Source organism: Fonsecaea pedrosoi, assembly GCF_000835455.1.
Source record: "Fonsecaea pedrosoi CBS 271.37 unplaced genomic scaffold supercont1.5, whole genome shotgun sequence".
Classification (NCBI taxonomy): Eukaryota; Fungi; Ascomycota; class Eurotiomycetes; order Chaetothyriales; family Herpotrichiellaceae; genus Fonsecaea; species Fonsecaea pedrosoi.
In genome coordinates, this window is record NW_013550611.1 from 467,179 (window position 1) to 494,373 (window position 27,195).

At 54.6% G+C, this 27,195-nt stretch overlaps 12 protein-coding genes across 12 annotated transcripts; 7 read left to right on the plus strand and 5 right to left on the minus strand.

Annotated features, from left to right (window-relative positions):
* Positions 1-805: 805 nt before the first annotated feature.
* Positions 806-2,173, minus strand: Z517_07637 (uncharacterized protein; the record flags this gene model as incomplete). Its single annotated transcript, XM_013426158.1, has 1 exon — positions 806-2,173. The coding sequence occupies one exon, from the start codon at positions 2,171-2,173 to the stop codon at positions 806-808; it is 1,368 nt and encodes a 455-aa protein (XP_013281612.1).
* An 854-nt stretch (positions 2,174-3,027) lies between these two features.
* Positions 3,028-4,253, minus strand: Z517_07638 (uncharacterized protein; the record flags this gene model as incomplete). Its single annotated transcript, XM_013426159.1, has 4 exons — positions 3,028-3,566; positions 3,678-3,952; positions 4,014-4,053; positions 4,124-4,253. The coding sequence occupies 4 exons, from the start codon at positions 4,251-4,253 to the stop codon at positions 3,028-3,030; spliced, it is 984 nt and encodes a 327-aa protein (XP_013281613.1).
* A 276-nt stretch (positions 4,254-4,529) lies between these two features.
* Positions 4,530-5,152, plus strand: Z517_07639 (uncharacterized protein; the record flags this gene model as incomplete). Its single annotated transcript, XM_013426160.1, has 2 exons — positions 4,530-4,580; positions 4,607-5,152. 2 exons carry the CDS (start codon positions 4,530-4,532, stop codon positions 5,150-5,152), a joined length of 597 nt encoding a protein of 198 aa, XP_013281614.1.
* A 293-nt stretch (positions 5,153-5,445) lies between these two features.
* Positions 5,446-6,408, minus strand: Z517_07640 (uncharacterized protein; the record flags this gene model as incomplete). Its single annotated transcript, XM_013426161.1, has 1 exon — positions 5,446-6,408. One exon carries the CDS (start codon positions 6,406-6,408, stop codon positions 5,446-5,448), a length of 963 nt encoding a protein of 320 aa, XP_013281615.1.
* Positions 6,409-7,685: 1,277 nt separating this feature from the next.
* On the plus strand, positions 7,686-7,997 carry Z517_07641 (uncharacterized protein; the record flags this gene model as incomplete). The annotated part of the gene is made up of 1 exon (XM_013426162.1): positions 7,686-7,997. One exon carries the CDS (start codon positions 7,686-7,688, stop codon positions 7,995-7,997), a length of 312 nt encoding a protein of 103 aa, XP_013281616.1.
* Positions 7,998-8,133: 136 nt separating this feature from the next.
* Z517_07642 (uncharacterized protein) lies at positions 8,134-10,249 on the minus strand (the record flags this gene model as incomplete). Its single annotated transcript, XM_013426163.1, has 4 exons — positions 8,134-8,566; positions 8,700-8,861; positions 8,948-9,151; positions 9,222-10,249. 4 exons carry the CDS (start codon positions 10,247-10,249, stop codon positions 8,134-8,136), a joined length of 1,827 nt encoding a protein of 608 aa, XP_013281617.1.
* A 1,789-nt stretch (positions 10,250-12,038) lies between these two features.
* Z517_07643 (uncharacterized protein) lies at positions 12,039-14,501 on the plus strand (the record flags this gene model as incomplete). Its single annotated transcript, XM_013426164.1, has 1 exon — positions 12,039-14,501. One exon carries the CDS (start codon positions 12,039-12,041, stop codon positions 14,499-14,501), a length of 2,463 nt encoding a protein of 820 aa, XP_013281618.1.
* A 456-nt stretch (positions 14,502-14,957) lies between these two features.
* On the plus strand, positions 14,958-17,157 carry Z517_07644 (uncharacterized protein; the record flags this gene model as incomplete). The annotated part of the gene is made up of 8 exons (XM_013426165.1): positions 14,958-15,162; positions 15,232-15,358; positions 15,426-15,493; positions 15,558-15,628; positions 15,700-16,010; positions 16,098-16,357; positions 16,474-16,567; positions 16,641-17,157. The coding sequence occupies 8 exons, from the start codon at positions 14,958-14,960 to the stop codon at positions 17,155-17,157; spliced, it is 1,653 nt and encodes a 550-aa protein (XP_013281619.1).
* A 515-nt stretch (positions 17,158-17,672) lies between these two features.
* Positions 17,673-19,671, plus strand: Z517_07645 (uncharacterized protein; the record flags this gene model as incomplete). Its single annotated transcript, XM_013426166.1, has 2 exons — positions 17,673-18,127; positions 18,228-19,671. 2 exons carry the CDS (start codon positions 17,673-17,675, stop codon positions 19,669-19,671), a joined length of 1,899 nt encoding a protein of 632 aa, XP_013281620.1.
* Positions 19,672-20,350: 679 nt separating this feature from the next.
* On the plus strand, positions 20,351-22,026 carry Z517_07646 (uncharacterized protein; the record flags this gene model as incomplete). Its single annotated transcript, XM_013426167.1, has 4 exons — positions 20,351-20,533; positions 20,627-20,936; positions 21,020-21,247; positions 21,356-22,026. The coding sequence occupies 4 exons, from the start codon at positions 20,351-20,353 to the stop codon at positions 22,024-22,026; spliced, it is 1,392 nt and encodes a 463-aa protein (XP_013281621.1).
* A 735-nt stretch (positions 22,027-22,761) lies between these two features.
* Positions 22,762-24,456, plus strand: Z517_07647 (uncharacterized protein; the record flags this gene model as incomplete). The annotated part of the gene is made up of 1 exon (XM_013426168.1): positions 22,762-24,456. One exon carries the CDS (start codon positions 22,762-22,764, stop codon positions 24,454-24,456), a length of 1,695 nt encoding a protein of 564 aa, XP_013281622.1.
* A 261-nt stretch (positions 24,457-24,717) lies between these two features.
* Z517_07648 (uncharacterized protein) lies at positions 24,718-27,126 on the minus strand (the record flags this gene model as incomplete). The annotated part of the gene is made up of 1 exon (XM_013426169.1): positions 24,718-27,126. One exon carries the CDS (start codon positions 27,124-27,126, stop codon positions 24,718-24,720), a length of 2,409 nt encoding a protein of 802 aa, XP_013281623.1.
* Between the last annotated feature and the right edge of the window lie 69 nt (positions 27,127-27,195).

Consider the following 27,195-nt stretch of genomic DNA (forward strand, 5'->3'; position numbering starts at 1 on the left):
GTACAAGGATCTGTTGACGTCTTGAGTAGGCTCCACAAGTCCACAGCGATAGCCTTGCCGCTGCTCTAAACTCGCGTTGCTGCCCTGTTACAGTTACACTGGGACTGCCCGCCCCCTACAGACGGACGATGATTAGACATCTCCACAATAGCACTCTTTGTCTTGGTCATCAGTATGTCTCAAGGCGTATAGAGAGAGGCTGGTCGGACAAAAAACACCTACAGGGATAGTCCTTGGGAATAACTTGCATTTGGACATCACATGCATTATCCGGCTGAGAGCCATGGCCGCTGTCCGCCAAAGACCCCCGGACCGGTACTCAAAAGATCCTATCATCTAGGTACAGTGGCTTTGAGAAACAAGAGAAGTACCACAATGGTCCAAAGCGGCCATACAATTCTCAGAAACTTTTTCCATCGGGTAATCAACATATATCTCCATACGGGACAGGCGTTGTGGCCTGGTATCCGGGTGCACATCTCATAGTGCCACGGGACTGGCTTGCTGCTCTGGATCCATCAGGGATGCATCTCCAAAGCTGGTGCCCCTTTACGCCAGGTGCTGACAATGTTCCTTGACGTATACGCCCCCCAATGGTAATTTTCGCTGGCTTCATGGACTCAGGCGATCCTTCCGACTCAGTACATAGGCAGATTTCCGCGGAACGACTTCCCTGCCCTTTCCATCATCGATGACATGAAGCTGGAGACTTCAACATGGTCGTCCTTTTAGTTCGATCTCAGCTCATGCATGCTGAGTAATTCCGTCATCTGGCTCTTTTACCCTGTCGACTTTGACCTGCGCCCTACAAGCCCAACTCTTTCAATATCTTTTCGTTATGCTCACCGACTTCTGGGACTTTGTCCATCCTGGCATGTAAACCCTCCACATCCTCACCTTCGGGAACGCATCCGGGAGGCAAAAGTGCAGGGATCATGCCCTTGGACGTCTCAACCTCGGTCCACCGCCGTCTGGCTTGCAATTGGGGATGCTCCCAAACGCCCTGCATCGTGTTCACCGCTGCGTTTGCAATCTGGGCTTCATCGAGCTTTGCGACGGCTTCGGACACGGAATATTTCTCCAAGGCCTTACAAATGATACTTCGCAGTTCGTCTCTGTTCTGTACACGCAACGAGTTGTTCATGAAGCGTGCGTCGGTCGCTAAACCCGGATTTCCCAAGACGATGTCGCAGAATTTTGCAAACTCTCGTTCGTTCTGAATCCCGAGCATGACTGACCCGCCATCGCCCGTCTCGAAGGGCCCGTAAGGGTATATCGCTGCATGGGAAGCGCCGGTCGGTGTGGGCGCCGGTGCGCCTTTGTAAGTGTAATATAACGGGAAGCTCATCCACTCCACCAGACTTTCGAGCAAAGAGATGTCAATCTTGCTTCCCTTGCCGGTCTTCTGCCGCTGCATCAACGCGGCCAGGATGTTGCTGTAGGCATACATTCCGGCCGAGATGTCGGCAATGGAGATGCCCACCTTGGCGGGCTCGTCCTTGGTGCCCGTGACTGAGAGCATCCCTCCCTCGCTCTGCACGAGCAAGTCGTATGCTTTTTTCTTCGCGTAGGGCCCGTCCTGGCCGTAGCCGGAGATGTCGCAGACGATCAGGCCGGGATGGGTATCTTTGAGAGATTCATAGCTGAGACCCAGCCGCGCGGACGCGCCAGGAGCGAGGTTCTGCACGAGCACGTCGGTCTTTTGGAGAAGTTTCTTCAACACGTCCAAGTCGCCGGGTTTCTTGAGATCCAGCGCCAGACTCTCCTTGGAGCGGTTCGTCCAGACGAAATGGGACGCGAGCCCGTCGACCCGCGTGTCGTAGTCTCGTGCAAAATCGCCCACCCCGGGTCTCTCAACCTTGATGACACGCGCGCCGAGGTCGGCGAGCTGTCTGGTGCAGAACGGCGCAGCGATGGCTTGTTCGATGCTGACGACTGTGATTCCATCAAGCGGTCTTGTCGCTTTGGCTCCGCTTTTGGCTGAAGCTGGAGTCGTTGATGTGAAGCAACGTTGACCGCCAGCGGTGCATGGCCTGGAGCCTCTCGCAGGCGACGAGAGAAGATGTGAACGGTCGCCTTGAACGTTTCTTAGTGGCCGCCCATTCGACACCACTCTGGAACCCCGAAGGGCTGAAGCAAGAGCAATGCCTCTAGATCGCACCGGATTCAACATTCTTTGTACCCTCCTGCTCCACGCCTGTCGGTAAGTCAATGGTCAAGATCGGCTGAGAAACTCGGTTAGAAAGGTGTGTATGACCTCAAGAGTGAGCTTCAAAATGAAAAGAAAACCGAGAATGAAAGAGCAAAAAAGCCACTGTAAGCAGATCTCGAGAAGGACCTCGTCGGGCACAAATAGGGAGAAAAAGACTCTTTGTTGCGGAAAGCCAGCGACGAAGAACAACAGAGGCAGTAATCTCGGAAACCCATATGATGGAGCTGGCTGCCCCTTTGCGAGATCCGGTGCCGAGGCACCAAAGGCTTCGATACGGCCAATCAGCATCTTGAGAGCGATGGATCCGCCCGTCTCGAAACTCCGTTATCGGTCGGCGGGTCGCTGCCGAGTCGAATTTTCGAGAGATGTCTCTCGGAGGATCCATGCATACAAACAAACTTCATTATACCGGATAGCTGGCCCTTTTTCCCAACGTCGTATTATATCGGTTGATACGCTGTACGAACTTTTGTAATTCTCTGTGTCCTTTCTCCCTTCCGTCCTTTTTATTCACAGTGCGGGTCATTGGTTCCTTTGTCTCAGGCTGTAAGTCAGCTAGCCAACAGACAATCAGGCAGACGGGACAGGCGGGCAGGGAGTTGAGCTAGGTCTCGAGAATCCGCTCAGAAGTCTCAAATTAAAGCATGTTTTGTTTCGATTCCATATGAAGCAGTAGGTATTACACAGCAGATGAATTACCTAACGAGCGACGAATATGGCGCATTTCCGCAGCGATGATAGATACAGAACATGAGGGTGTACGTGCGCGCGAGTCTGTGGGTCTCTCTCTACGCCCCCGTATGTGTTCGCACAAACTACACCCCGGTCGTCTTGCTCACATCGTCCTCGTCAATCGACGTGACATGTTCGGCCGTCCCTTTGTTCGGGTCGGCACCATCCTCCCTTTCCCAGACCTCGAGGTCTTGGTTCTTCTCGCTGTCGCCGCTGCTACTGCCCTTTGCGTCGCCGCCGGGCTTGTATATCTGGCGCGACACGTGGTTGGTCAGATACTTGTCGTAGTCCTTGACGCAGAAGCAGGCGATCAGGCCGACGCCCGCGACCGCGATGGCCGAGTAATACACGTACGCGTAGGCCGCGGCGTACGCCCAGGGGAGCTCGGCGGCGACGGCCTCTCGGATCGTGGCGGTGATGCCAGGGACCGCGTCCATTGCGTCTGGAGTGCCCGCGGCGATGGCTGCGAGGAGAGAAGATACAGACGTCTCGGGCAGGCCGGCCTGGGTGGCCACGGGGGGAATGTGGGCCGTGAGCTTGGAGGTGGTCTTGCTGCTGAGAATAGCGAGGTAGACTACCGACATGATCGCGCCGGCGATGGGGCGCATTGCATACAGTATCGCTATTAGGGAGTTGTTAGTTGTCTCGGTCAAGGTTCCGCGGATGTTTCACTTCTGTCGGCTGGAAGAGGAAAAAACAACGGGAGAGGTGGTTGCATTTGGTATGCACTTACAAAATGTCGTCCCGAGATCTGCGTCGCTGGTCTCCATCTGTACGAGCAGACTGGGCATGATTTCCAGAATGCCTGCAGGGAAAGAAGCAAACACGGAGAGCACGGCAGCGCGACTCAGGCTGTTTGGGGTACAAGATGCCATGGCCCCAATGAAAGCCAACATTATGGACGTGAGGAAGATGAGCTGGAGTCGGATATGTTTCAGGATCGCGACCAAAGCTCCCCATAAGACAATGGACGAATAGATGCCCAAAGCGATGGTAGTCTGTTCGTCCCTCCAGTATCAGCTGCACATCCAGCCTTTTATATCAGGGTTCATCTTGTCAAAAAACTTACCGATAGCCACGCGGTGGTCTGCCAACTAGTCGTAGGAGAGCTATAAAGCCGTTAGACCTCTATGGTCGACCCGTCATTGAAAGCCCATACTCGCCGCGGTCGGAACTTACGTGATGGCCAGATAATGCTAAGCACGACATAGGCGGTCCCTGCCACAGACTCGATAATGATCAGCCAGACGAATCCGCGTGAGATCTTTGAAGAAATGGACCGGGACAATCGGGTTTGGATGGGGTCCATAGGCCTCTATGAGTGCAATTTGTTAGCATTGATCGCAGTGAATATGTCATAGGGCCAACTTGCCCCAGAAGACGAATACGATGACCACGCAGCCTCCAGTGATGATAAGTCCTAGAATAGTTCCTGAGGTCCACGACAAAGGCTGACCGCCTAGAAAGTGTCAGTCAAACGAGTAGTCAACCACCAATTTTATACTGACCCCATGAGACGCCCAATAGAGAGAGCACGAGGCCGGCAACAATCAGGAAGCATCCCAGGAGGCTAGGCTTTCACAGTATGTCTTTCTCTCCATTGAACCCGCTCACTCTGGAAAACAACGATTCTCACGTCATCCCACGACAGAGTGGGTACAGCGCGGCGGCATCGTTGGACGCGGCCTCCTCGTCGACTACCATGGCTGGCGCCAACAGACCGGGCAACCCCCCGTCACCATCCCTGCGGCCACCATCATCACCACGGAGGAGGTGGAATCGGTTCTGAAGCATCAAAAGACGCACCTGCGCGACGGGGACATCCTCATTCTCCGCACGGGATTCACCGACTGGCATGTCCACGCCAGTATCGAGGAGCAAGAAGCCGCTTCGAAAAGGGGCGCATTCATCGGCCTCGAAGCCACAGAAGAGAGTGCCAAGTGGATCTGGAATCACCATTTCGCCGCCGTGGCGACCGACACGCTCGGGTTCGAGGTCAACCCGATCCCGTTTCTCCAGCCCGGTGTCGTGCGGCTCCACGAGTGGCTTCTTGTCCACTGGGGCACGCCGATCGGCGAGCTGTGGGATCTCGAGCGCCTAGCAGAAGTGTGTCGAGAGCGCCGACAGTGGTCCTTTTTCCTGACCGGCGGGCCTCTTCATGTGGTTGGCGGAGTCGGCACACAACCCAATGTCATTGCGATTCTCTAGGTGGGGAAACAGTCATAGATATCTACAATGCTACGTGCTGTAAAATAAATGCATGGACTCAACTTTGCGCTCATTTGCCAAAGAAAGGACGTATATGGGTTGCCATGCTACAGGGAAGCGCGAGAAGGGATGTCAATCAGTAAACTTTCTTCCTTTGAGACTCTCCATACGATCTTCTGTCTGGACTATATGTCTGTGTGCGGAGTGGCTCACAGGGCCCATCGTGCCGGTCATAAATACAGAACACTCTATCCACGCCGGGTTTTGGTCATATTCACCCCGTCGTCCGTCCATTAAATCGACTGTATCGCTCGGACTCGGTTCGCCATTGCATTAACAGTCGCAGATATATCTTTCGCTACCAGATCAAAGCCGTGGGGCACACCTGGATATACATGGAGCTCGGTCTGGATATTGGCAGCCGCGATGCGGCGGGCGTATTCGATGTCCTCATCACGGAATATATCCAAGTCTCCCACGTCAATGTAAGTCGGCGGGAGGCCTTCGACCGATGGTACGCGTGCCGCCGCAGCATAGTACGGAACATCTGGTGCGCCTGCTTTGCCGCTCAGGTATGCCTGCCAGCCAGTGATGTTGTCATCGGTGGTCCAGGTTGCAAATGGTTCCAGCGCTTCGATGGGCTTGATGTTGCGATCGTCCACCATGGGATACACCAGGATCTGCTTGGCCAGCGGTGGGCTCAGCCCTTCGTCTCTGGCCTTCAATCCAAGACCCGCTGCGAGACCGCCGCCACCACTGTCGCCCATGATGGCAATGCGAGCCGGGTCAACACCGTATTTTGGGGCGTTGCGGCTCAAATCCTGTAATCCGGCCCAGATGTCTTCGATGGGCAGGGGATAAGGTGCTTCGGGCGCGAGTCTGAAATCTGGGGTGAAGATCTGGACGCCGGACCTGGAGACAAGGTCCTTGATCTTCTTACGGTAGATGGCCACGTCCATGGCGATGTAGCCCCCACCGTGCACATAGTAGACGGCTGATACTGAGCCCGTGGTAGGTGTGCCCTTTTTGATGAAGCGGTAGATGGGGACTTCGAAGCCGTCGCTAGACTTGACGTGATATTTCTCCTCGGAGACCTCGTCTGGGTCGGGATACGCGTGGTACACAGGGCCGAAGAAGGTGTCCAGCGCCTGGCGCCTTCCCGCGACATCTCCTACAGCAACCTTCGGGGCATTTGCCAGGGTGGGGAGCAATGGCTCCAGCACTTTGGCGAACTCGGGATCCAGCGCAAGAGGCATGTTGGCTGGCGCTTATGTAGTTTTGTCGATGTTGGAGGGAGTGAAGCCTTCTTTCTCCTCAGACGTTTTTGAAGCCGTGGAAGATTACCCCGTGTGACGGGCACCCAGGTGGGGAAGATGGACCTTACCGAGAAGGGGTGCCTCTAGCTTGTGCCTCGATGAGGTGATTCGGCTGCGGCATTCGATCGCCGCCCCAAGATCGAGGGGAACCCGTTTACTTCCTACAATAATGGGAAGAACTAACACGAGTTCCAAGACTTAGCTGGCCAGCTCGGCCGAACTCGGTTCAACACTAGGAAATTATTGTGAAATATCGGACACCGGAGGCTTAGGACTGTATTGTTATCCGCAAAAGTCCTAAATGCCAGAGACCCTGTCCAATACAGATAGTTCAAGTGTGTGACAGAATGTCTCTCAATTTTATTCTTTGCCTGAGCTGGATATGGGTTGTACATCAAATGCACGAAGGTGTCGAAAGACTCGATAAAAAGATCAAAAGGTGGTGACAGGAGGAGATCTTCCGGTCTTTGAGGACTGTGACCACGTTTCGAGACTTCAACCTTCCTCTTCTCGGGTGAAGAAGGTGGGATGGTGCTGGGGATGTGCTAGGTTGTTGGGTGGTGAAATCGAAACTCCACCGAATAAGTTCCGCTTCTTCTTCCTAGAATAGTTAGACCCAGGAAGCCGGGTCACGTGGCGGGGTCAGACTTGAGCCATTCTCAGTGCTCAGTTCAGCCCTTCAGCGAAGGGTCTCTAGGAGCTTCACTCGAGGTCCTGAATAGCTGGAAAGGCGAGGTAACTACAATGTCCTTTGTCTGCATGCCGGAAATACATCGAACAAGGAGGGAAACATCCCCTTGTGTGAGAGGAGCCTTATACAAAGCTCCGAACAGCGATCAGTCAGGCCTCTGGCTGGGTGACTGGAGGTGGATGGGGATCCGGAATCCGTGGAGGAACGGCTGCCATCTGCCACTTGAGGACCGGGATAATGAAAACAGCATTCCATCCCGTCAAGTGATCATGGCTTGTGTCAACTAGTGGTAGAGATTACTAAGTGAAGCACTTTTCGGCGCAGTCCGCTAAGCATTGTCTTCTCAGATGCATATTGCCATGCATTCGGAACCCGGTCTCTGATGATTTCTTCTGATCTGTGATCACAAGTCGTTGTGGTGTGGACACATGTGATCTGGATTTTCTCCGTGTGTGCACCTACGAAGATCCTCTCCACAAAGACGACGATCACGGTCACGACCGCGACCACGGTATCTGTGTCAAAGATGATTTCGAAACCGATCCTCCGCATTGGGAGCGTCTCGTCCACGACGGGCGACAACCCGCACGCCATGGCCCGGATGGTCCAACACGGCAATGTCGACGTGATCATTGGGGATTGGCTTTCGGAGATGAAAATTGCCTGGGATGCCATCGTGAAGCAGCAGAACCACGATCTGGGCTATGAGAGGGGCATGTCCTTCGAGAAGCAACTTAGAATGTATCTAGAAAGGAGATATGTTTTCAATAATTTCTCTGACGGACGACATGTCGTATTCGTGCCCATTTCCCTTCAACAGCGTGGCAATAGGTCATGATTCAACAGACGCTGTAGCATATGCACGACAATTGTGTTACCGTTAGTCTCATACCCTACCCTAGAAACCACTTGCTGAGTCGATATGATCCGGGCTTCTGCTTGATCCATTCTCGAGCCCATTTCGGCCACGTCCATCAACCTCCGCAGCGTATATCATGGCCAGGCCGCTTCTTGCCGATACCCGTGAACGTCCGACTCTGCCAATCACGCCTCAGGGACATGATCGTCTCGAGCGAGCGAGTCGCGATGTTGAAGTACGACATCTCCCCGAGGGCGCTGTAGCAGAGAGAGATGTTTTCGTGGGCCTGCATGCCCTTGTCTCTCGAGTAGATGCAGCAGTTGTGGACGTGGATCATGGCGGCGGTCAGGATGATGGAGACGATCTGCGGATGCATGAATCGCATCCCCCACTGGTGGCGGTACATGACCAGCAGTCGACAGATGGCCGTGGCCGAAGCTTCGCAGATCTCGGCGCTGTCTTTGAGCATGCCGTCGTGCGACGTGTTTGGGACTGACGGCGAGATGAACGGCCGGCGAAGCATTATCATGACTTCGTGGAATTGCATACTACCCCACGCCATGAAAGGTGAGTGAGGTTGTGTTGTCATATGGTCAAGGGGGAAACAGGAAGAGTAAAGATTGTTGACTACAGGAGTATGACATAAGGACAAAGGGCGTGCGTGGTGCAGTGTCAACTTACTGAAGCACCAAGACAGCTGGCAATGTGGGCTTATTTTTGTCAAACGACGGGTCGATCTTCAGTTTCTCTGGCAGGCTTTGGTGCCAACTTTGAAGTTCCCGCGTCATGTTGTCCACGAAGAATAAGGTTGTGTCTGTAAGCGTAGTGTGCAAGCCCGAGTACCTGGTTAGAATGGAACTATTAGTTTTTCATTGTCTTTATTAGAGTTAAAAGAAGAGGAGGGAGGGCCCAAGTACAGGATTTTGGACATCTTCCGGATCTTGCTGCATAGCTGTACGAGATATAGATGTGTCTCGCCCACGGCGGACGGGTCTAGGCTTTTGTCAATATTCAAGACACCGTTGTGGTCCATATAAGGCTTCCAGGGCGTTGTGGTGACCGGCTGGGGAACTGGGACAGAAACATCCTCGTAGCGCATCGAACATGGCCGGCCGCTATAGACACTCCACAAGCTGGTAAGACAAAAACAAAAGTAAGTCAGTTTCGTGAGGACCATGGGATCAGAGAGTGGAGAACACCTACGTATCGAGAGCCTGTGTCGACCAGAATATAGTCCGACGCAGGTTGGTGTGCTCTTCCGACTCCTTTTTCGAATCGAAAGTAGCGTCTAGATCGAGATGCAGTCCCAGGTCCGACAGGAGTTGGACCGCCATTCCTAAATACAGCCAGCCGCGAGAGTCCCGTGCGTATGCCGCCTCGTGGGCCGATAAAGTGCCCAAGGCTTGTACAGTAGCCATGCATGGACTGTCCATCTCAATTTCGAGCAGTGTCTTTGCCCTGTATGCGAAGAACTCTGGTGGGTCGTCGACACCGGGAAGTCTTTGGCTGGAGTAGGAGGCGCCCACGGCCAGAACGGCGTTTTCTAACGTGGGGGAGAAGTATGCTGTCGGCACACCCGCCCGGTACAGTGCTCGGTGGTGGTAGTACATGGTCTCATTGACGATGTTGAGCAGTGAGTTATGCCACGCAAAGAACAGCTTGGTGAGATGCTCTTCGTATGTAGGGTCGCTTTTCCACTGCAATCCTGCCCGCGCAAGGTCGGTCTCGCCGTGAGAAGCTATCGTGCGTATGTTTGGCTGAAAACAGTAGACCAAGGGATTTTGTGTGAGGTGAAGGTTGCTGGTCGCCCCATAGTATCTTCGGAGACCGTCCTCGGCGATGCGTAACCGGCCGAAGCGACTGATTAGCTGCTCGGTTGCGTCGTTTTCAATCCGCTGCGAGTCCCTGATAGTATCTGGTAGACCGCTGGCTGACACAATATGGCCTGCGGAGCTCTCGTTCGACCGTCGATTGCTACTCTGCTCGTTCCTGGCACCGGGTATCTTGGCACCTCCAAGATCAGGGAGTGTTTCAAATTGCTCTGTAAACGGTCCAGGTGCTATGGCCTCGGATAGCGTGTCAATCGACAGAGGTGCAAGTACTGACGTATTCTTGTCCGGTTCGATATCTATATCAGAGCCTGTCATCTCGAACCAGAGTCCTAACGCATCCACATCTTCATTGTGACCCGCGTCTGAGCAGTTGAGGAGTTCTGCATCAGCCACGTCCATGTCCTGAGCACAACCCGATAGCAGGAAATTCTGCAGGACATCCTCTTGGCTATCAGCCAGGGGTGTGTAAGTGTTGGCCACGAGTGTAGTTCCTGGGCTCGAATTCTGTGTAGTGTTAGGTTGCTGGCTATCAGTCAGATTCCGATCGGCGATGCTCTTGACGGGCCTGGTTGCATTGGAGGAAGACCTGTGACAGGCAGACTGTGAGAGCGACAACCAAGATGTGACAGCATCATACTAACCTCCGACGATCTTCGCCAATCACGCAGTCGATATTGCGGGAGGTGCAGTTGGAGCAACGTGGGTGGCCGTTATTGCACTACCCAACATCAGACGCCGAGGCCTTTCCAGAACTCGGGATTTGGACACAGGGGCATGGTGCACATGCGAACATGCCCTGGAGACTTGCCTTGATTTTGGATTTACGGCATGCGAGGCATGCGTGTGGGGAGTATTTCCGTTTTGCTGGCTCATTCCGAGTCGGGGGTATGCCGCTCAATGTATTTAAAGACTGCATACTTGTCCAATGAGGACAAGAAGAGGCTGGCGGAGTATGGAAATGACAGCTTTAATCCGAGCTGGAACTGGACAAGAGAACAGTCTACAACACCCACGACACGGAATTTCGAAGCTCAGACGTATCGTGAGCTGTTCATAACCCCCCCTGGGATACTGTACGGCGAGCCGGGTTTAAAGGACCGAAATGGCCCTGTAGGAGCTCTAGACTCTTCGGAGAGCGGAGGATTGGAGGAAAATGCGGGGGAATGATATCCATTACCCGTGTTACCGTGGTTGTACTGGGGTATACAACGCCAAGAATCTTCAGCATCCCGGCATGGAGTCTACACAATACCTAGAAGCAAATGTTTGTATACTAAGCACGAAAGCTCCCTCGCTGATATGCCCTTGTGAGCGTGTCTGTGAGGCTCGCCTGGTAGAGACCTACACTTGTCTGCAACACGTGGTGAACTTCCCTAATTAGCTACACTACAGAGTATAGAGATGGCCAATCATAGAGCTTTAAAAGAGAGATAAAAGTGGAGTCTCCCTCCTCGAGTAATAGAATCAATCGGTTGGAGAACAAAGACAGGCACAATCCCCTGCATATCAAACTCAGGAGGCTGCACAACTACTCTGCGATACTTGACTTGCCAAATTCCAGCGGACTGATGCTTACCTCACCGGCACAATACTGACGTTTCTGTGGACCTCCTCACAGGATCGGGATTCGAAATAAAATTCCGATCCGGCGAGGTGCTAATCCACTTTTGGATTTCCGTGCCAAGCCTCCTGCGTTTTGCCCCGCCTTAAACACTTGGTCCAAGGTAAAGGACCTCTCTTGGATGCTGATATGGATGTCGGCGCCTGTTACACATCTTTCGGCTTGAGATCTTTGCAATTGGTAGCCCTTACACCCAGATCCCCAGCAGGCTTGTCAGCCGATTCGCTTGCGTCCTTTGCTCCAAGAGCAAATTGTTATAGCCGGATTTCCCTTGCTCATTTCACTCTATATACCTGCAATCCGGCGGCTCCATAAACATCTGCGCGCTTTTCAGGCTACCGTACCGCCAAAGCGAGTAGACCAAGCAGATCGGAAACCAATGCGCGTGTGGCATCCGGTTTGACACCAGTCCTACTCCCACATGATCAACTACAAACACCCGTCTGCCGCAATGTTACACTGAAAACCTTTTGCGAGGACTGAATGTCAGGCGAAGCATAGGTAGTTACACGCTTCTCTGCTGAACGACTGTTCAGACTTCCTGGTCAGGGTGCGTGGAGTGACACTATGCCAAGCTCTCACAGTCCAACGTTGGAGCGTGCGAGGCCGAACTTATACCTAGCGAAGCCGAGAACCGACAAAGGGCGGCATATTCGCCGTCTCCTTATTGCGAACCGTGGTGAAATAGCCTGCAGGGTCGTGGCAACGGCGCGGGCTCTCGGTATCGCCTGCATCGTCGTCTACACAGAGGAGGATCGTGACAGCTTGCACGCAAGCGTTGGACAGGAAGCTGTATGCCTTGGGCATGCGTCTCAAGGGCAGCATAGCCCGTATCAGGACATAAACTTACTGATCCGGACAGCTCTCGATGTCCGCGCCGATGCGGTTCACCCTGGATACGGCTATCTCAGCGAAAATGCTGGTTTTGCTAGAGCCATTGTGGCCGCTGGCTTAATCTGGGTTGGGCCCTCCCCGGAATCCATTCTGGCATTGGGAGACAAGCGCGAAGCTAAGAAGTTCCTGCTCACGAATGTGCCTGAGGCTCCTTTGATCCCAGGATACAATGGCTCGAGTCAAGACGAGGCGATCTTGGCCGCAGAGGCGGAAAGAATTGGCTATCCCATCCTGATCAAAGCTGCCGCCGGAGGAGGAGGTCGTGGAATGAGGATAGTGCACCACGCAGGGGACCTCCACGAAGAACTCAACCGTGCCCAGTCCGAAGCTCTACGCTCCTTCGGCTCTTCGGATTGCTTGCTGGAGAAGTACATCGAGCATGGCAAGCACATCGAAATCCAGATCGTGGGCGACGCGAACGGCGACGTCTTGTCGTTGTATGAGCGAGAGTGTTCCATCCAAAGAAGGCACCAGAAAGTTGTTGAAGAGGCACCTTCCCCGTGGCTCCCAGATACAGTCCGGACCAAAATGGTGAAAACAGCCCAATTGATTGCCAAATCGATGGCGTATGAAAACGCTGGCACGGTGGAGTTCATGGTTGACGTCCGAACGGGTGCATTCTACTTCCTGGAAGTCAATACCAGGATCCAAGTCGAACACCCAATCACGGAGATGACCACAGGGGTTGACATCGTGGCCCTACAGCTCTACATTGCTTCGGGAGGTCTTTTAGCGGAAGACGATACTCTCAGAGATGGAATAAAATCAACTTTCGGCCACGCAATCGAGTGTCGTCTATGTGCCGAGGATCCCGGGAAAGATTTCCTACCAGATTCCGGTCTCATCCTTCGCTGGACTCCAGGGACAGAGTTTTTCGAGCACTCTGCACGACAGGGCGTGCGGTTCGAGACGGCACTGCAGACGGGTGCGAAGGTTAGTGTCTTTTTCGACTCTATGATCGCAAAGATTGTGGTGTGGGCAACTACCCGCCAGGAAGCGATTTCAAAGATGCTCAATGTTCTTAAACACACGGTCTGCATCGGAGTCAAGACCAACCAGCATTTTCTGCAGCAATGCCTGCTACAATCGGACTTTGTCGATGGGACTTACTCAACCCAGTTCATCTCCCAGCACGGGCCGGACTTGCTCCATTTTGTGCTCCCGGAGTCTTTCTCAGATCACGCGATGCGAGCGAGCATTGTGCCCACTCTTCTGGCACGACGTGTGACTCCCGAGCGGCGATACCGGCCCTTCAGCAGCATTCGTACCGGATTCCGCAATCAGGTCCATGACCAGAGTAACAGGCTGACAGATATCGTGTCTGTCCAGAGCGTGGCGACGAGGCCCGCTGATGATGCGGAGTTGTTTTTCTATATCAACTGGCTTCAAGGAGGCAGCTCTGCAGACAGTGACCTGTATAATATTCAACCTTTCAGCATTCAAGACCCAACGTCAGAAGCTAAGAAAAGTCGACAAGACGGCGAGAGCGACAGTGCTCCCTTCATCAGATACTTTCGGCAGATCTTTGCGAACATGTCGGACAGCCAGGACTCGGCGTCACCCCCAACTCGCAAAGTGCGTGTGGTACAGTCCTCATCCCATAAAACCGTGGAGAACACCACAGCCACTGGGTCAAACAAACCCGGTAGGTTGGAGTGGGAAATTTCAGACGTCGTCGTTGAGAATGACAATAGAAGACAATCCTATTATATTGCGACCAGCCCGCTGAGCGGGACGGCCGTTGACGAAAGGCGACCACGTCGTCTGTACTGCCACATCCCAGCGCTAGGCACCAGCATAATGCTCGAGCAGTATTCAATGCTCTCTTTTGCAGAGTCTCGTCGGCAGTATTTTAGGGGTAGTGACGCCCTGGACTCGGATCCAGAGCGAACATACAAGGCTCTCATGCCGTGCAAAGTACTCAGGGTGATGAAGCAGAATGGCGAGGCCGTCAAAGTTGGTGACGTGCTTCTGATCGTCGAGTCGATGAAGATGGAAATGAAGGTCTCGGCCATGGCAGATGGGCTATTCCGGTCAACGTTAGCCACGGGCGATGCTGTCGAGGAAGACTCTGTTCTATGTCAGGTTCTACAAGAAGGATCTCCAGGTGATCAGGGCGGTCAGGGTGGGCAGTAGTGGGCGACTGTCTTGGGTTAAATCGCACATACATATATTAAGAAGCCTCTAGAGAAATTTACAAGAAAGGGGAAATGACTTCGAAACAAGGCCTTCTTCTTCTACTGCATCAAAGGCTGTGACATTCTCACGTGGCTTTGTGATTATAGTCCATACAACGAGTGTCATAGTCTCACATAGACCATCATAACACGAGCGGGGTAATGGATTTCAAAGAGTTGCGAGACACGCCTGGCTGTATAATGCCGACCATCTGCCGTGTCGACTAGTCAAGAGTCAGGCACTTGTCGATCAGCATTGCCACGAAGAAGGATTCCGCATCGGCCCCGGAGCTATTTCCGATCAATCAATTCACGACATCTTGTCCACTCATAGTTGAGACTAGAAGACCAGCGCACCTTTTCCAAGCTGTGGGAAGTGGGAAGCCTGCTGTTACGCAACGAGCGGGAAGGGATCATGTCGACCTCAACTACAACACCGCACGTGGTTGGTTCCTTCCCCCAGGTTACGACAAAGGTCAATAGAAGATCAAAGGACTTCTTGGAGAATGTCAAGCGGTGGGAACCGATCCTGAAAACATATCAAAATGCCCTTCGAGCGAGTGCCTCCGAAGGCAGCGCGACCAGCGTGTTGAAACACACCAGCCGAGGACAGCTGCGAGGTATGGATTCCATGCCCGTCTGCCTGGAAGAAAAAAAAAACAGATCTGTTAACGTGCCCTTTGCGACAGCGCGTGAGCGAGTGGCTCTTCTCCTCGACAAAGACTCGCCATTCCTGGAACTCCAGCCATTCGCCGGCTATGAGAATCCAGATTCCTCCCCTGCTGCGAGTCTGATAACAGGCATTGGCCTGATCAAGTACGAACATCCAGCCATTTAGTTGTTACCTGAAGCGCACAGGACAGTGCTGATGTAACGAGTGTAGCAATGTTCCGACGATGATAATAGCTCATATCCCGTCTTTGAAAGGTGGTGCGTGGAACTATTTCACCGGTGAGCATACCAAACATAAGTCCTTTCTTCCAGTCTTTCATCCCTGACTCACGATGTCTGCCAGTTCAAAAACAGAATCGGGCCACAAACGTCGCCACGAAGAACAACCTTCCCATCGTCGCGCTGGTCCACTCGGTAAGTTGACATGAAAGATCCAGACCAGTTAATCTGAGCGTGCGCTGATTCCTCCATCTATTCACATGTAGGCGGGCATCTATCTGCCCCTTCAATTCCACGTCTTTCCGTATGGAGGAAAGCTATTTCGAGACCTCTCGGTCCGCACCAGAAAAGGCCACCAGTCGTGCGCGGTAGTGTTTGGAGGCTCGACGGCCGGGGGAGCCTATCATCCCGCACTGTCCGACTACACAATATTTGTCAAGGGTCAGGCCAATGTCTTCCTCGGTGGGCCGCCGTTGGTCAAAATGGCGACAGGGGAGACGGTGGATGCAGAGGACCTCGGAGGCGCCGAAATGCATGCCACGGTCACAGGGCTGGCGGATCAGTTGGCTGTCGATGAGTATGAAACATCCTGTCATCTGGTTGAACCTCCTTCGATGTCGAACAAGGGCTGGAAACTAACAAAGCCGCCACCACGTTGGTGTAGATTTGATGCAATCCGCAAAGCCAGAGAATGGGTCCTCACGACCACGGCAGCGAGACTCGTCGGTCGATACGGTCAACCTGAGGTGCCTCCACGGCCGCCGCTCTATGATCCCGACGAGTTGTATGGGATCGTGAATCCCGACATTCGCCAGCCGCTGGACATGATGGAAGTCCTCCTACGGATCGTCGACGATGCGAGGCTGGAGTCTTTCAAACCGTTATGGGGCAAGGCGATGATAACAGCCTGGGCGTATATCCACGGTATGTATTTGTATTGGGCAGTTTCCCCAGAGCCATTAATTTTAAGGTCCACAGTCCCCTTCCTATACCTTCTACCATTTAGCTAATCTTGCCACGATGCTGGGCGCTCTTACTAGGACATTTGACGGGAATCATCGCCAACCAGCGACCGATCATCAGTCCGGACGAGTCGGACAAATCGACACAGTTCGTCCATTTATGCAATCAAATGTGAGAAGTCTGTTGAACAAAGCCCTTTCACTTCCCCGTTTTCACAACTGACCCTTGTTGTGATCATTTGCAGGAAAGTCCCCATAATCTTCCTCCACAACGTGACGGGGTTCATGGTAGGCTTGAAAGCTGAGCGGGCAGGCCTGATCAAGAAAGGCGCCAAGTTCGTGAGTGCCATCAGCACCAGCCTCGTTCCGCACATCAGCGTCCTCGTCGGCGCGTCCTACGGGGCCGGCAACTACGCCATGTGTGGACGGGCCTTCAAGCCACGATTCCTGTTCGCGTGGCCCAACAGCCGCTGCTCGGCCATGGGGCCCGAACAACTGTCCGGCGTCATGGAGAGCATCACGCGGACCTCTGCCGAGCGGTCGTCCCGACCGGTCAACGAGGCGGACCTGTCCGCGCAGACGGAGGAGCTCAAGGCCCGGGTGGACCGCGATTCGACCGCGTACAGATACTCATCGTACCTGCACGACGACGGCATCATCGACCCGCGAGACACGAGAGACGTCCTGGGAATGTGTCTGGAGGTGGTGAAGAATACCCCGATCACGGCCAATCCAGGGTCGATGAATCTGGCAAGGATATAGAGATATGAAGAGGCATGTCCGGATGTTTTTGACCAGCATGGCTCTAAATGTTGTTGAGAACACGGGAGGGGGTTATCTCTCAGTTGCTGTCTATGAGTGTTATCTCTGCTATTTAGAGCCTATGGCTATAGGTACAGGCACGTACTTCGACGGGTCGTAGTCCTGGGCATTCGCAACGATATACATCGCTTGTATACCAAAATACCTACAACGACCTTCATACCGCCGGTCTTCGTTGGTGCCAAAGTGGCGATATAAATGACTTGAGAATTCTGGGCTTGTGAGATGCTCACGATCCATGTGTATCAGAATCCAATCTCGAGGAGGTTCGCCGGATAAATTTAGGATCTGGAAAGCTCGGTCCTTAGCAGATGTGGCTCGGCTTTGGACAAATCCGATCATCCTACATAATACGGCAATGGATTCGCGGAAATCTACATTTTGAGCGCGCGCGCATTGGCCACGGCGGTTTGGTCCAGAACCGCACCAACACAATTATCTGTACTTTATCCAGCATGGGCAAGAAGAACAATATGATGGACCGTCCAGCCGTACGCATCGTCGAAGTCGGTCCCCGAGACGGGCTGCAAGCGATCGAGGAGATCGTGCCGACGGAAATCAAAATCGAGCTCATCAAAAGACTCTCGACGACGGGTCTGCCGTGTATAGAAGCGACTTCGTTCGCGCCGCAGCGATGGATCCCCCAGCTCGCCGACCACGACGCCGTTATGCACGCGGTACGGGAGATGCAAGACGCCGCGGGCACCCCCTCGGTGCGGTATTCTGTCCTGGTTCCCAATCTCAGAGGATTGCTAGCCGCGGCCGATGCGGGCGCACGGGAAGTAGGAGTCTTCGTCTCCCCAACTGAAGCGTTCAGTCGTAGGAACAGCAACTGCAGCGTCAAGGAGGGTCTGGAGCGGGCCAGGGAAGTGACGCAGAAGGCCCGGGAGTTGGGCATCCATGTGCGAGGGTAAGTAAAGAACATTCCTTGGTCGCAAAATACACAGAAAGAAGTCCAGAAATGGCATCATTCTGGTATTGAGTACTGACAATTGATCTTGGCGGTAAAGGTATGTCTCCTGCGTCTTTTCTTGCCCATTTGAAGGCCCGACAAATCCACACGACGTCTTGACCGCGGCACAAGCCCTTCTGAGCATGGGCTGCTACGAGGTCAGTCTCGGCGACACCACAGGGTCTGGGACTTCGGCCCACGTCCGGCGTCTGCTCGATGTACTTCTGAAATACATCCCTGCGCATCGCCTGGCGGGCCATTTCCATGACACCTACGGCCAAGCAGTGGCCAATGCCGTCACGGCCTACGAACTCGGCGTGCGCACGTTCGACAGCAGCGTGGGCGGCCTAGGAGGATGTCCGTACAGTCCAGGGGCGAAGGGGAATCTTGCCACCGAAGACCTCGTCTACACTCTGGAGGGGATGGGGATTGCGACGGGCGTGGACTTACAGAAGCTGGCCGAGATTGGTCACTGGATCAACGAGAAGCTGGGGAAACCAGATGGCAGCCGGGCAGGTGCGGCAATCTATTCGAAACGCAACACCGTGCCAGCCACAAACAGCCCTGGATGTCAACCTACGATGACATGGACCATGGTCAAAAAAGATCCGGAGTATCAGCTGCTCCGAAACGGATCAACGGTCAAGATTGTGTTGGATCGACCGCGCAATGGCAACGCTCTTACCAGGACAATGCTCACCCACCTGACGACGCTGTTCGAGACGCTGTCCAAGGACCCCTCGGTGTTCCACATTGTGCTGACAGGTAAAGGCAAGTACTTCTGCACCGGCATGGACCTCAGCGGCGGTGGTGCCACAGCCGCTGGAGCAGACGCTGCTTCGAAACAGGCTCAGTTCGACGGGCTCTACAAACTATTCGAGGCCATCGACAGGACGCCTCAAACGACCATCGCACTGATCAACGGACCCTCTTATGGCGGCGGCACAGGCCTCGCTTTTGTCTGTGACATTCGCCTAGCCCAGGCCAATGCGACATTTACCATGACCGAGGTCAAGCTGGGCCTGTGCCCTGCCACCATTTCCAAGTTTGTCGTGCGCGAGTGGGGCGTAGGCATTGCCCGCGAGGCTATGTTGACCGGTCGAACAGTCACGGTGCAAGAGCTGCATCGTGTCGGAGTCATCCATGCTATAACCAGCTCCTCCTCGTCTCCGTCCTCCTCCACAGCCGTCGTGGACGGATCCCAACCCAACCTGGATCGATTACTACAACACTATCTCGACAAATACCTCCGCCACGCCGCTCCGCAAGCATCAGCTCGGACCAAGGAGCTGGTCGCCGCGGCGTGGCGATACACAGGAGACGAGCGTCAAGACAAAGTCATCAAAGACGTGTTCGAGTGGATGATTGCGCCAAGTGAGGAAGCCCAGATCGGCACCAAGGCATTCCGGGCGGGAAAGAAGAAAGTAGACTGGTACGGGGTGTACCAAGGGCGGCAGTCGACCACAGATAATGATGGCCAGGGTCGTAAAAGCAAGTTGTAGATACAGAATAGCCCTATCAATTTATGATCATCGACATTTTGTAAACCACCCCATCTTCTTTCTCTCTCTCTCCATTACCCATTGACTCTCCTATGTTAGCCAATGTTGGCCACGCAGTCCGAGACAGGGCGAGCAGGAGGGGTATGCAAATATACACAGGGACATGAGTGGCCATACAATCATTGCCAACGCTGAAGACCCCCGTATACAAGTCGAGCCAAGCGCTGGGACGCAACCACAAGAACAACCCCAGGGAGGGGTCCGTGTTACATGGAGAATGAATGCCGATCTTGCCTCACAGCCAAGTACTTGCCAGTGTTACGCCTAGTAATCACTTAGTCTTGCAATTCCGATCACCCATTCCCGATTGATGATTCCGTGTCGCTCGAACGCCGACTCCTCCACACCGTCACCCCCGCGCGCAGTTGGCCTCGTTATGTCAGACTTTGGTAGATCAGGCCTCGGTGACGGCTTTCGAGTATGGGCCGCGCTGCAAAGACTTGTCTGTGATTGTTGTTTCTTCGCAATCCCTAGAAACCCCCTTGGAGCTAGACACCGGCGTGGACCAAAGTTTTATGCTCTCCAGCTCAGAACCGATCCCTCGATCCTTGTCCATATATCTTGCGAGCTGTTTGCACAAGGCTAACAAGCAAGACACATACACGACGACTGCAACTCGATGGCAGCAGAGACCTTTGGCTCGTCGTTCCCCTATGCCGACCCCTTGTGGTACTCTCGGGGCGTCTCGCCCTATTACAACGAGAGCCATAGACAGCTGAGAAAAGACGTTCGTCAATACGTGGATGACCACATCACTCCGCATTGCGAGCAGTGGGAGAAACAAGGCCACGTTCCTGCAGAGGTGAGTTGAAACTTGCTGTATCCCTTACCAAGATTTATTAAATGAAGGTGGTGTGGAAACCATTACGGGACTCACAATCCACGTCCTCTGCAGGTCATCAGGAAACATTCAGACCTTGGATATACGGCAGTGTCGGTCTTCCCTTTGGACAAAGAATACGCCAAAGGAATCCGCTTGCCTGGAGATATCCCGCTGGACAAATGGGACGCCTTTCACGACTTGATCTGCATCGACGAGATCATGCGGTGCGGCTACCTGGGCGTTGTTTGGGGCTTGACCGGGGGAAATATCTACGGCGCACCACCGCTCGTCAACTATGGGACAGAACGACAGAAGCGACAGTTTCTGCCGGGCATCTTGAGAGGAGATATACGCTTCGCCCTCGCCGTCACCGAGCCTGATGGTAGGTGGAATCCAACCCCCAACCCGAAAGTGTCCTGTGTATCAGCTGTCACGGGTCAAACTAAGCAACCACTGTGTCTTTAGCTGGATCGGATGTCGCAAATATCCAGACAACCGCGACGCGAAACGGCGACGTCTATGTCGTCAACGGTGCCAAAAAATGGATCACCAATGGCTTGTGGGCGGACTACTGCACCACTGCTGTGCGGACCGGCGGCCCCGGTGCCAACGGCATCTCGGTGCTGATCGTTCCCATGAAGAACAAAGGCGTCACATGTCGTCGGATGGAGAACTCGGGAGTATCAGCCAGTGGTGAGTGTCTGACACTCTCAGTCCCCTTTCAGCAAAGCGTTGTTGGAGGCTGAGCACGACGGCTGGACTGTTCCAACTAACCACAAACTGGGGCGCGGGGCGGGACAGGATCGACATATATCGACTTTGACGACGTCGAAGTGCCCGTGGAGAATCTGCTGGGTGCAGAGAACCAAGGGTTTCCCATGATCATGTCCAGTACGTATCCCACAGGCTGCCTCTCGGAAAACGAGTTCAAGTCCCAAGTGAGGCGTAGTCAACCACTAAAATCTCCTGGCCACGCAATAGATTTCAACCACGAACGCCTTTGGCTCGCCTGCGCGAGCCTCCGCCTCGCACGCGTCTGCGCCGAAGACGCCTTCCAACACGCCATCATCCGCGAAACGTTCGGCCACAAACTGATCGAGAGCCCCGTGATCCGGTGGAAGTTCTCCACGTTCGGCAGACTGCTCAACTCGGCGCACGCGCACATGGAGGAGCTGACGTACCTGCTGCACACGATGGACAAGGCCGCGGCCCAGGACGCACGTTTGGGCGGGCAGCTGGCGAACCTGAAAGTCCTGGCCGGGCGGGTTCTGGAGCGGGTGAACCGCGAAGCGCAGCAAGTGCTCGGCGGGGCGGGATACAACAAGACAGGGAGGGGGGCGCGCATCGAGCAGATCAGTCGGGACCTCAGGCCGTTGGTGGTGGGAGGGGGGAGTGACGAGATCTTGTCGGATTTGGCTATTCGAGAGGAGATTAAACGGTCGGGCGTGGGTTTGAATCTGAGCAGACTGTGAGGGGGGGGGGGACAGGACAGGACAGCGATCTCTATATCCCTGAATCACTTGCTATAGCTATATTTATCTACACCTGCTCAGCCTTTCCACAGCAACGGGGACACCTTCTTAGGCCTGGTCATTGACACATACATCCTCATCGTAATTTTTTACATCTTGTATCTTGTGGACAAACAACATATCACAAGCCTGGACAATCTTCACCAACCACATCTAAACATTCTCCAACAATACTTCTCTACCACCCCTCCCTCCAGCATCAGGAATCCTTGTCCCAAGGACAAACGACAGATCTACTCGGCAAAGATATCCACTAATACCTGACACCTCCACCCCACACCTGGGCATTTCGGGATTAGGGGGGAGGCAGTCGGAAATACCTTGTGAATACGAGGGGATTTGGTGAGTTTTAGTTACAGCACGTCCCGCCGGTGGTGCAAGAAAGTAGCGAATTGAAACCTCCCTCTTTTTTCCCCGAGAGACTTGGTCCCTGCTCCATATGCTTGGGGAGGTCGATTTGGAAAAGACTATATCCCATGCCGGGACGGGCGAGGTGGTCATAAAGTTCCAGACAGTGCCAGTAGTGTGTGTTCCTTTCGTCCATCTGTCTATCCGCCTCTTACACTCGCTGTCTGTCCTAGATTTCTAGGGTTTCGAGACCAGACTTCACCGTACAGGACAAGACAAGACAACACACACATTACTCTAGTCAGGTCAGGTCAGGTCGCTCCAGCCATGCCAATCTTCAAATCCTCGCTCCCTCCGATCGAGGTCCCCACCAACCTCCCGGTATGGACGTGGCTGTTCGACTCGGAATACAGCCCATTGCAGCGACAGCAGCACGGCGAGAAACTGGGCGGATTCACAAACGCAATCACAAAAGAGCGCCTCGGCTACGACGAGCTCAAGGTGCACACGACGCACCTCTCGACGGCGCTGGTGAGGCGGTACGGTCTGCGGGCGGGCCAGACCGTGGGGATCCTCACGCCCAACACGGTGTGGTATCCCTGCGTCATGTTCGGCACCCTGCGCGCGGGCGGGATAGTCTCTGGCGCGTCCCCGGCCTACAACGCCGAGGAGTTGGCCTTTGCGCTGAAAACGGCCGAGGCCAAGTTCCTCTTCACCGCGCCTCCGAATCTCCCGGTCGCGGTGGCGGCGGCGAGGAGCGTCGGGATCCCGCGGGAGCACGTCTTCCTGATCTACGGGGCAGCGGAGAACTTCACCACGCTGGCCGAGTTGCTCGAGATCGGCAGGTCATACGGCACCAGCCAGGTCGAGGCGTATAGAATACCCCCGAACAAACAAAACAGGGACGTCTGCGCGTTCCTGTCCTTCTCCAGCGGCACGACAGGCCTCCCCAAAGCCGTCATGGTGGGCCACTCCAACATCATCGCCCAATGTCTGCAGGTGGGACGGATGACCCCAGACTCTCTCCGGCGGATTCTCACGGTCCTGCCCCTTTTCCACATCACGGGCCTCGTGCACCACCTCCACCTCCCCGTCTTTCTGAACGCCGAGGTCTATCTCCTCCCGAGCTTCACGATGGAGGACACACTCCAGAGCATCCAGGACTACCAGCTCGAGGAAGTCCTGCTTGTGCCTCCCATCTTGATCCGCATGGTACGCGACCCGGCGCTCCTTCGGCGGTACAACCTCAGTTCGCTACGACGACTCATGTCCGGCGCGGCGCCCTTGTCCGCCGAGATCCTCGCCTTGATCCAACAATACTTCCCCAACATAGGATTCAAGCAAGGGTACGGCATGACCGAGTCGTGCTCGTGCATCACGCTGCACCCGCCCGACATGTATGATTTCCGGTACGCAACGCGGGTCGGGGCGATCGTGCCGTCGACCGAGGTCAAGTTCGTCGATCCGCAGACCGGCAGGGAATGCGGCGTCAACGAGCCCGGCGAGATCTGGGCGCGCGGGCCGCAGATCGTAATGGGCTACCTGAACAACAAAAAGGCCACGGAAGAAACCTTTGACCGAGAAGGCTTCCTCCACACGGGGGATATCGGGAGTATCGACGACGAGGGCATGGTGAGCATCACGGACCGTCTGAAGGAGATGATCAAGGTCAACGGCATCGGCGTGGCGCCCGCTGAGCTCGAAGACCTCCTCCTGGGCCACGACGAGGTCGAGGACGTGGCCGTGCTGGGCGTCAAGGACGAGCTCTCCGGCGAGCATCCCAAGGCATTCATTGTCGCGAAGCACCGGGCCACACAGAAGAGGGAGCAGCAGGGGGAGGAGGATCTCGACGCCCTCAGGGGACGCTTGATCAAGTACGTCCAAGAGCGGAAAGCGCGGCACAAATGGATCGCCGAGATCGACTTCATCAACGAGATCCCCAAGTCGGCGTCCGGCAAGATCCTCAGACGCGTTCTCAGAGACAAAATGTCTCGGGGGAATCCGCGAGCGGCCAAGCTGTAGATGGGAGCGGATCAGGTCGACTGTTTCACTATAGGAAAGACATTTGTACGCCAAAATTCAGTCAAGATCAAAAAGATGATGATGATCCCCCAGGTAGCTCGTTCCTTTGTAACTCTGGTAGTGACATGATGGGGGTTGGGTGGTATGAAGTGATGAATAGTCTCCTGTAATTAGCCCTAGCAGTAGAAGCTTTGGTTGCTCTCTCTCTCTCCCGCTCTCGCTCTCGCTCTCTATAGACGACCCCTTTCCCCCGCCTTCAATTCACACCCTCATGGCCCCAAAGCTACTGATAAAGTCGCTGAGCTGCTCCATGCTCGTCTCGTCGTATCTCGGCAGGATCGTTCCAGGAACGTTGCAAAGCCAGCTATTGATGCCCGACAGACTTTCGGCGGCTTCGAGGCTTCTCTGGGCCGACGATAGCCTCTTTAGTTTGACCTGTGCCAGCAGCCAATACTCTGGGGCCTTTCGCATGAAGCCCGTCCGCTTCCAGGACTCGGTTGAGTCCAATCCGGACCCTGCTGTCTGGTTCGAGTCGGTGGAGATGGTGGTGGTGGCGGATTTGCGAGAGCCTCGCGAGCCATCCAACGTCAGGCCGAGTTTCCATACGACTCGCCAGTTTGCGATGGCGTTCTCCATGGCCTCGACTTGGGATACGGACCCAAAGCCTGGATCGATGTGGAAAATGTAATTGTGGAAGGCGGAGACGATCGTCCACAGGTTGAGGACGCCGGTCTCGGCGAGGGCGCGCTGGGTGGCCGGGTCGATGGTCCTCTGCCGAAAGCATCGGATCGCGGCGTACAGCGAGGTGCATGCGGGATGGCGTGGGCGAGCGGTCCACTGCCGGATCTGATCGAAGCACTCTTGGGCGGTGGCCGCCTGGAAACAAGGCTCCGGACAGGCCAGGTCGTTTGTCATCTCGCGGATGATCATCCTCGGGGGCAGATTGTTGAAGATCGTGAATGCCGTGTCGAGGAGAAACACGTACATGACGGTGCGGATCAGTTGTTCACGGAGCACGAACGTCTGCCACGAAAAGTCCTGGAATCTGTACGTCCCGAGTTGACCGTGATTGGCGTGTCTCATGAGACAGCGGGCCGTTGAAACCAACGAACCAAAGCGTAGTCTGCGGATTCGCTCTTTTGCTGTTGTATCTCGACCCTCCCAGGTTTGGAAGAGGCACACAGCATACGCGGCTTGGAGAGAGTGCAGTCTGGCCTCGAGCTGGTCCGGAGGGCAGGATGGCATCGCCACCGACGTCCCTGGGGGGAAAGTTGCCTCATCCGCGAACACCATTTCCTCCACCATGTCGAACCAAACTTTGGCGTTTTCGCGATCCGAGCGACGCGGTGATAAAGACGCACCGATCACGGCCATGGGCGCGAGGAGTCGACAGGGGCACGTCGCAGCATTGAAAGACGGTTTATGGATGGTTGGCCAGTTCGGGTACCACAGGACCCAGTAATACTCCAGATAGCGTTGAAGATTGCTCGGTTGGAAGAAATGGATGCAGGCACTTTCCTTGAGCGAGGACCAGTCACCCATGGCCGACGTCGCAGCAGCCGAGCCACGAAGCCGGGCTGTGGCTTTGATGGCAACGACAATCTCATGGCTTTTCAACGCCAGTGCACTGCTCAGGGTCCCAGAAGAGATGGACTCGCTACAGTAGGACGGTTTCCGGTGCCAGGAACCCGATGGCGGTCCTACAGGGCTGGGATTCGACACGTCCATCTCGAATGGTGGCGACACACAGAATTCTTCTTGGTTCACTTCCATCTCGAGGGTACCCGTGACATATTGGAATTCTTCCATACCAAGAGAGCCGAGGTTGATCTGTCGAGTCTGCTCTCTTGCTGTCTTCGAGTGCTGCTCGAAGAGAATGCTTCGTGACTCGTTGACAGGGTATGAAGATCGGTCAGACAGACCTTCCCACGAGTCTTCCCCGACTGAAGAAGGATCCTGTGCCACGAGGGTACTGTCCACGTCAAAGGCGTCGCTCATTCCAGAGTCATTGGTTGTGAAGCGGGCAAGAAAATCAAAGGAATCCGCAGGGTCGTCCTCCAGGTCACTGCCATCTGTGGAGTATGCTAGATCACGAGCTCGATCAGCGGAGTGGCTCTGGTCACCGAGTCCGTCCACGGACGGGAAGAAAGCAGACTCTCGATGTTGAAGATACACCTGGTGAGTGTCCATTGGTCTTTGTTGTCCGACCTCTTCGACGAGGGTGACCGAGCTTTTTGGCGCTTCCATGGCCATCTTCGGTGGCGCGCTGTCAGTGTCTGGCTGTGTCTCTGAGCTAGACATGTCCGACGACTGCTCGTTCAGCCGTGAGTACGTACACGTCGACTTCCTCGAAGCACAGGACTTGCACGGCCGCTCCGAGTTACAACCTCGCTTCAGCCGGGCGCACTGGTCGCACGCTTCTCGACGCGTCTTTGGTTTCTGATTCAACGCCGGCCACGAGTCGCGAGGACTTTTGTTGCTGGGGCATTTCTGGTGGTGACGCGTGAGAACGTCTCTTCGTTTGAAGCTTTTGCCGCATGACTGACACGAGTACGGGTAGTTATCGGTGTGGGATGCGAGATGTCGTCGAAGATGGTCCACGCGGCTGTATGTCGTGCCACATATAGGACAGAAGGGTTCTTGACTCGCCTGCTGGGTTTTTTGCGCCATCGAGGTGTGTTTCTTCCAGCTTTTCGAGGGGACTGAGTCTCTGGCGGCGAAAAAGAAAAAAAAGGGAAC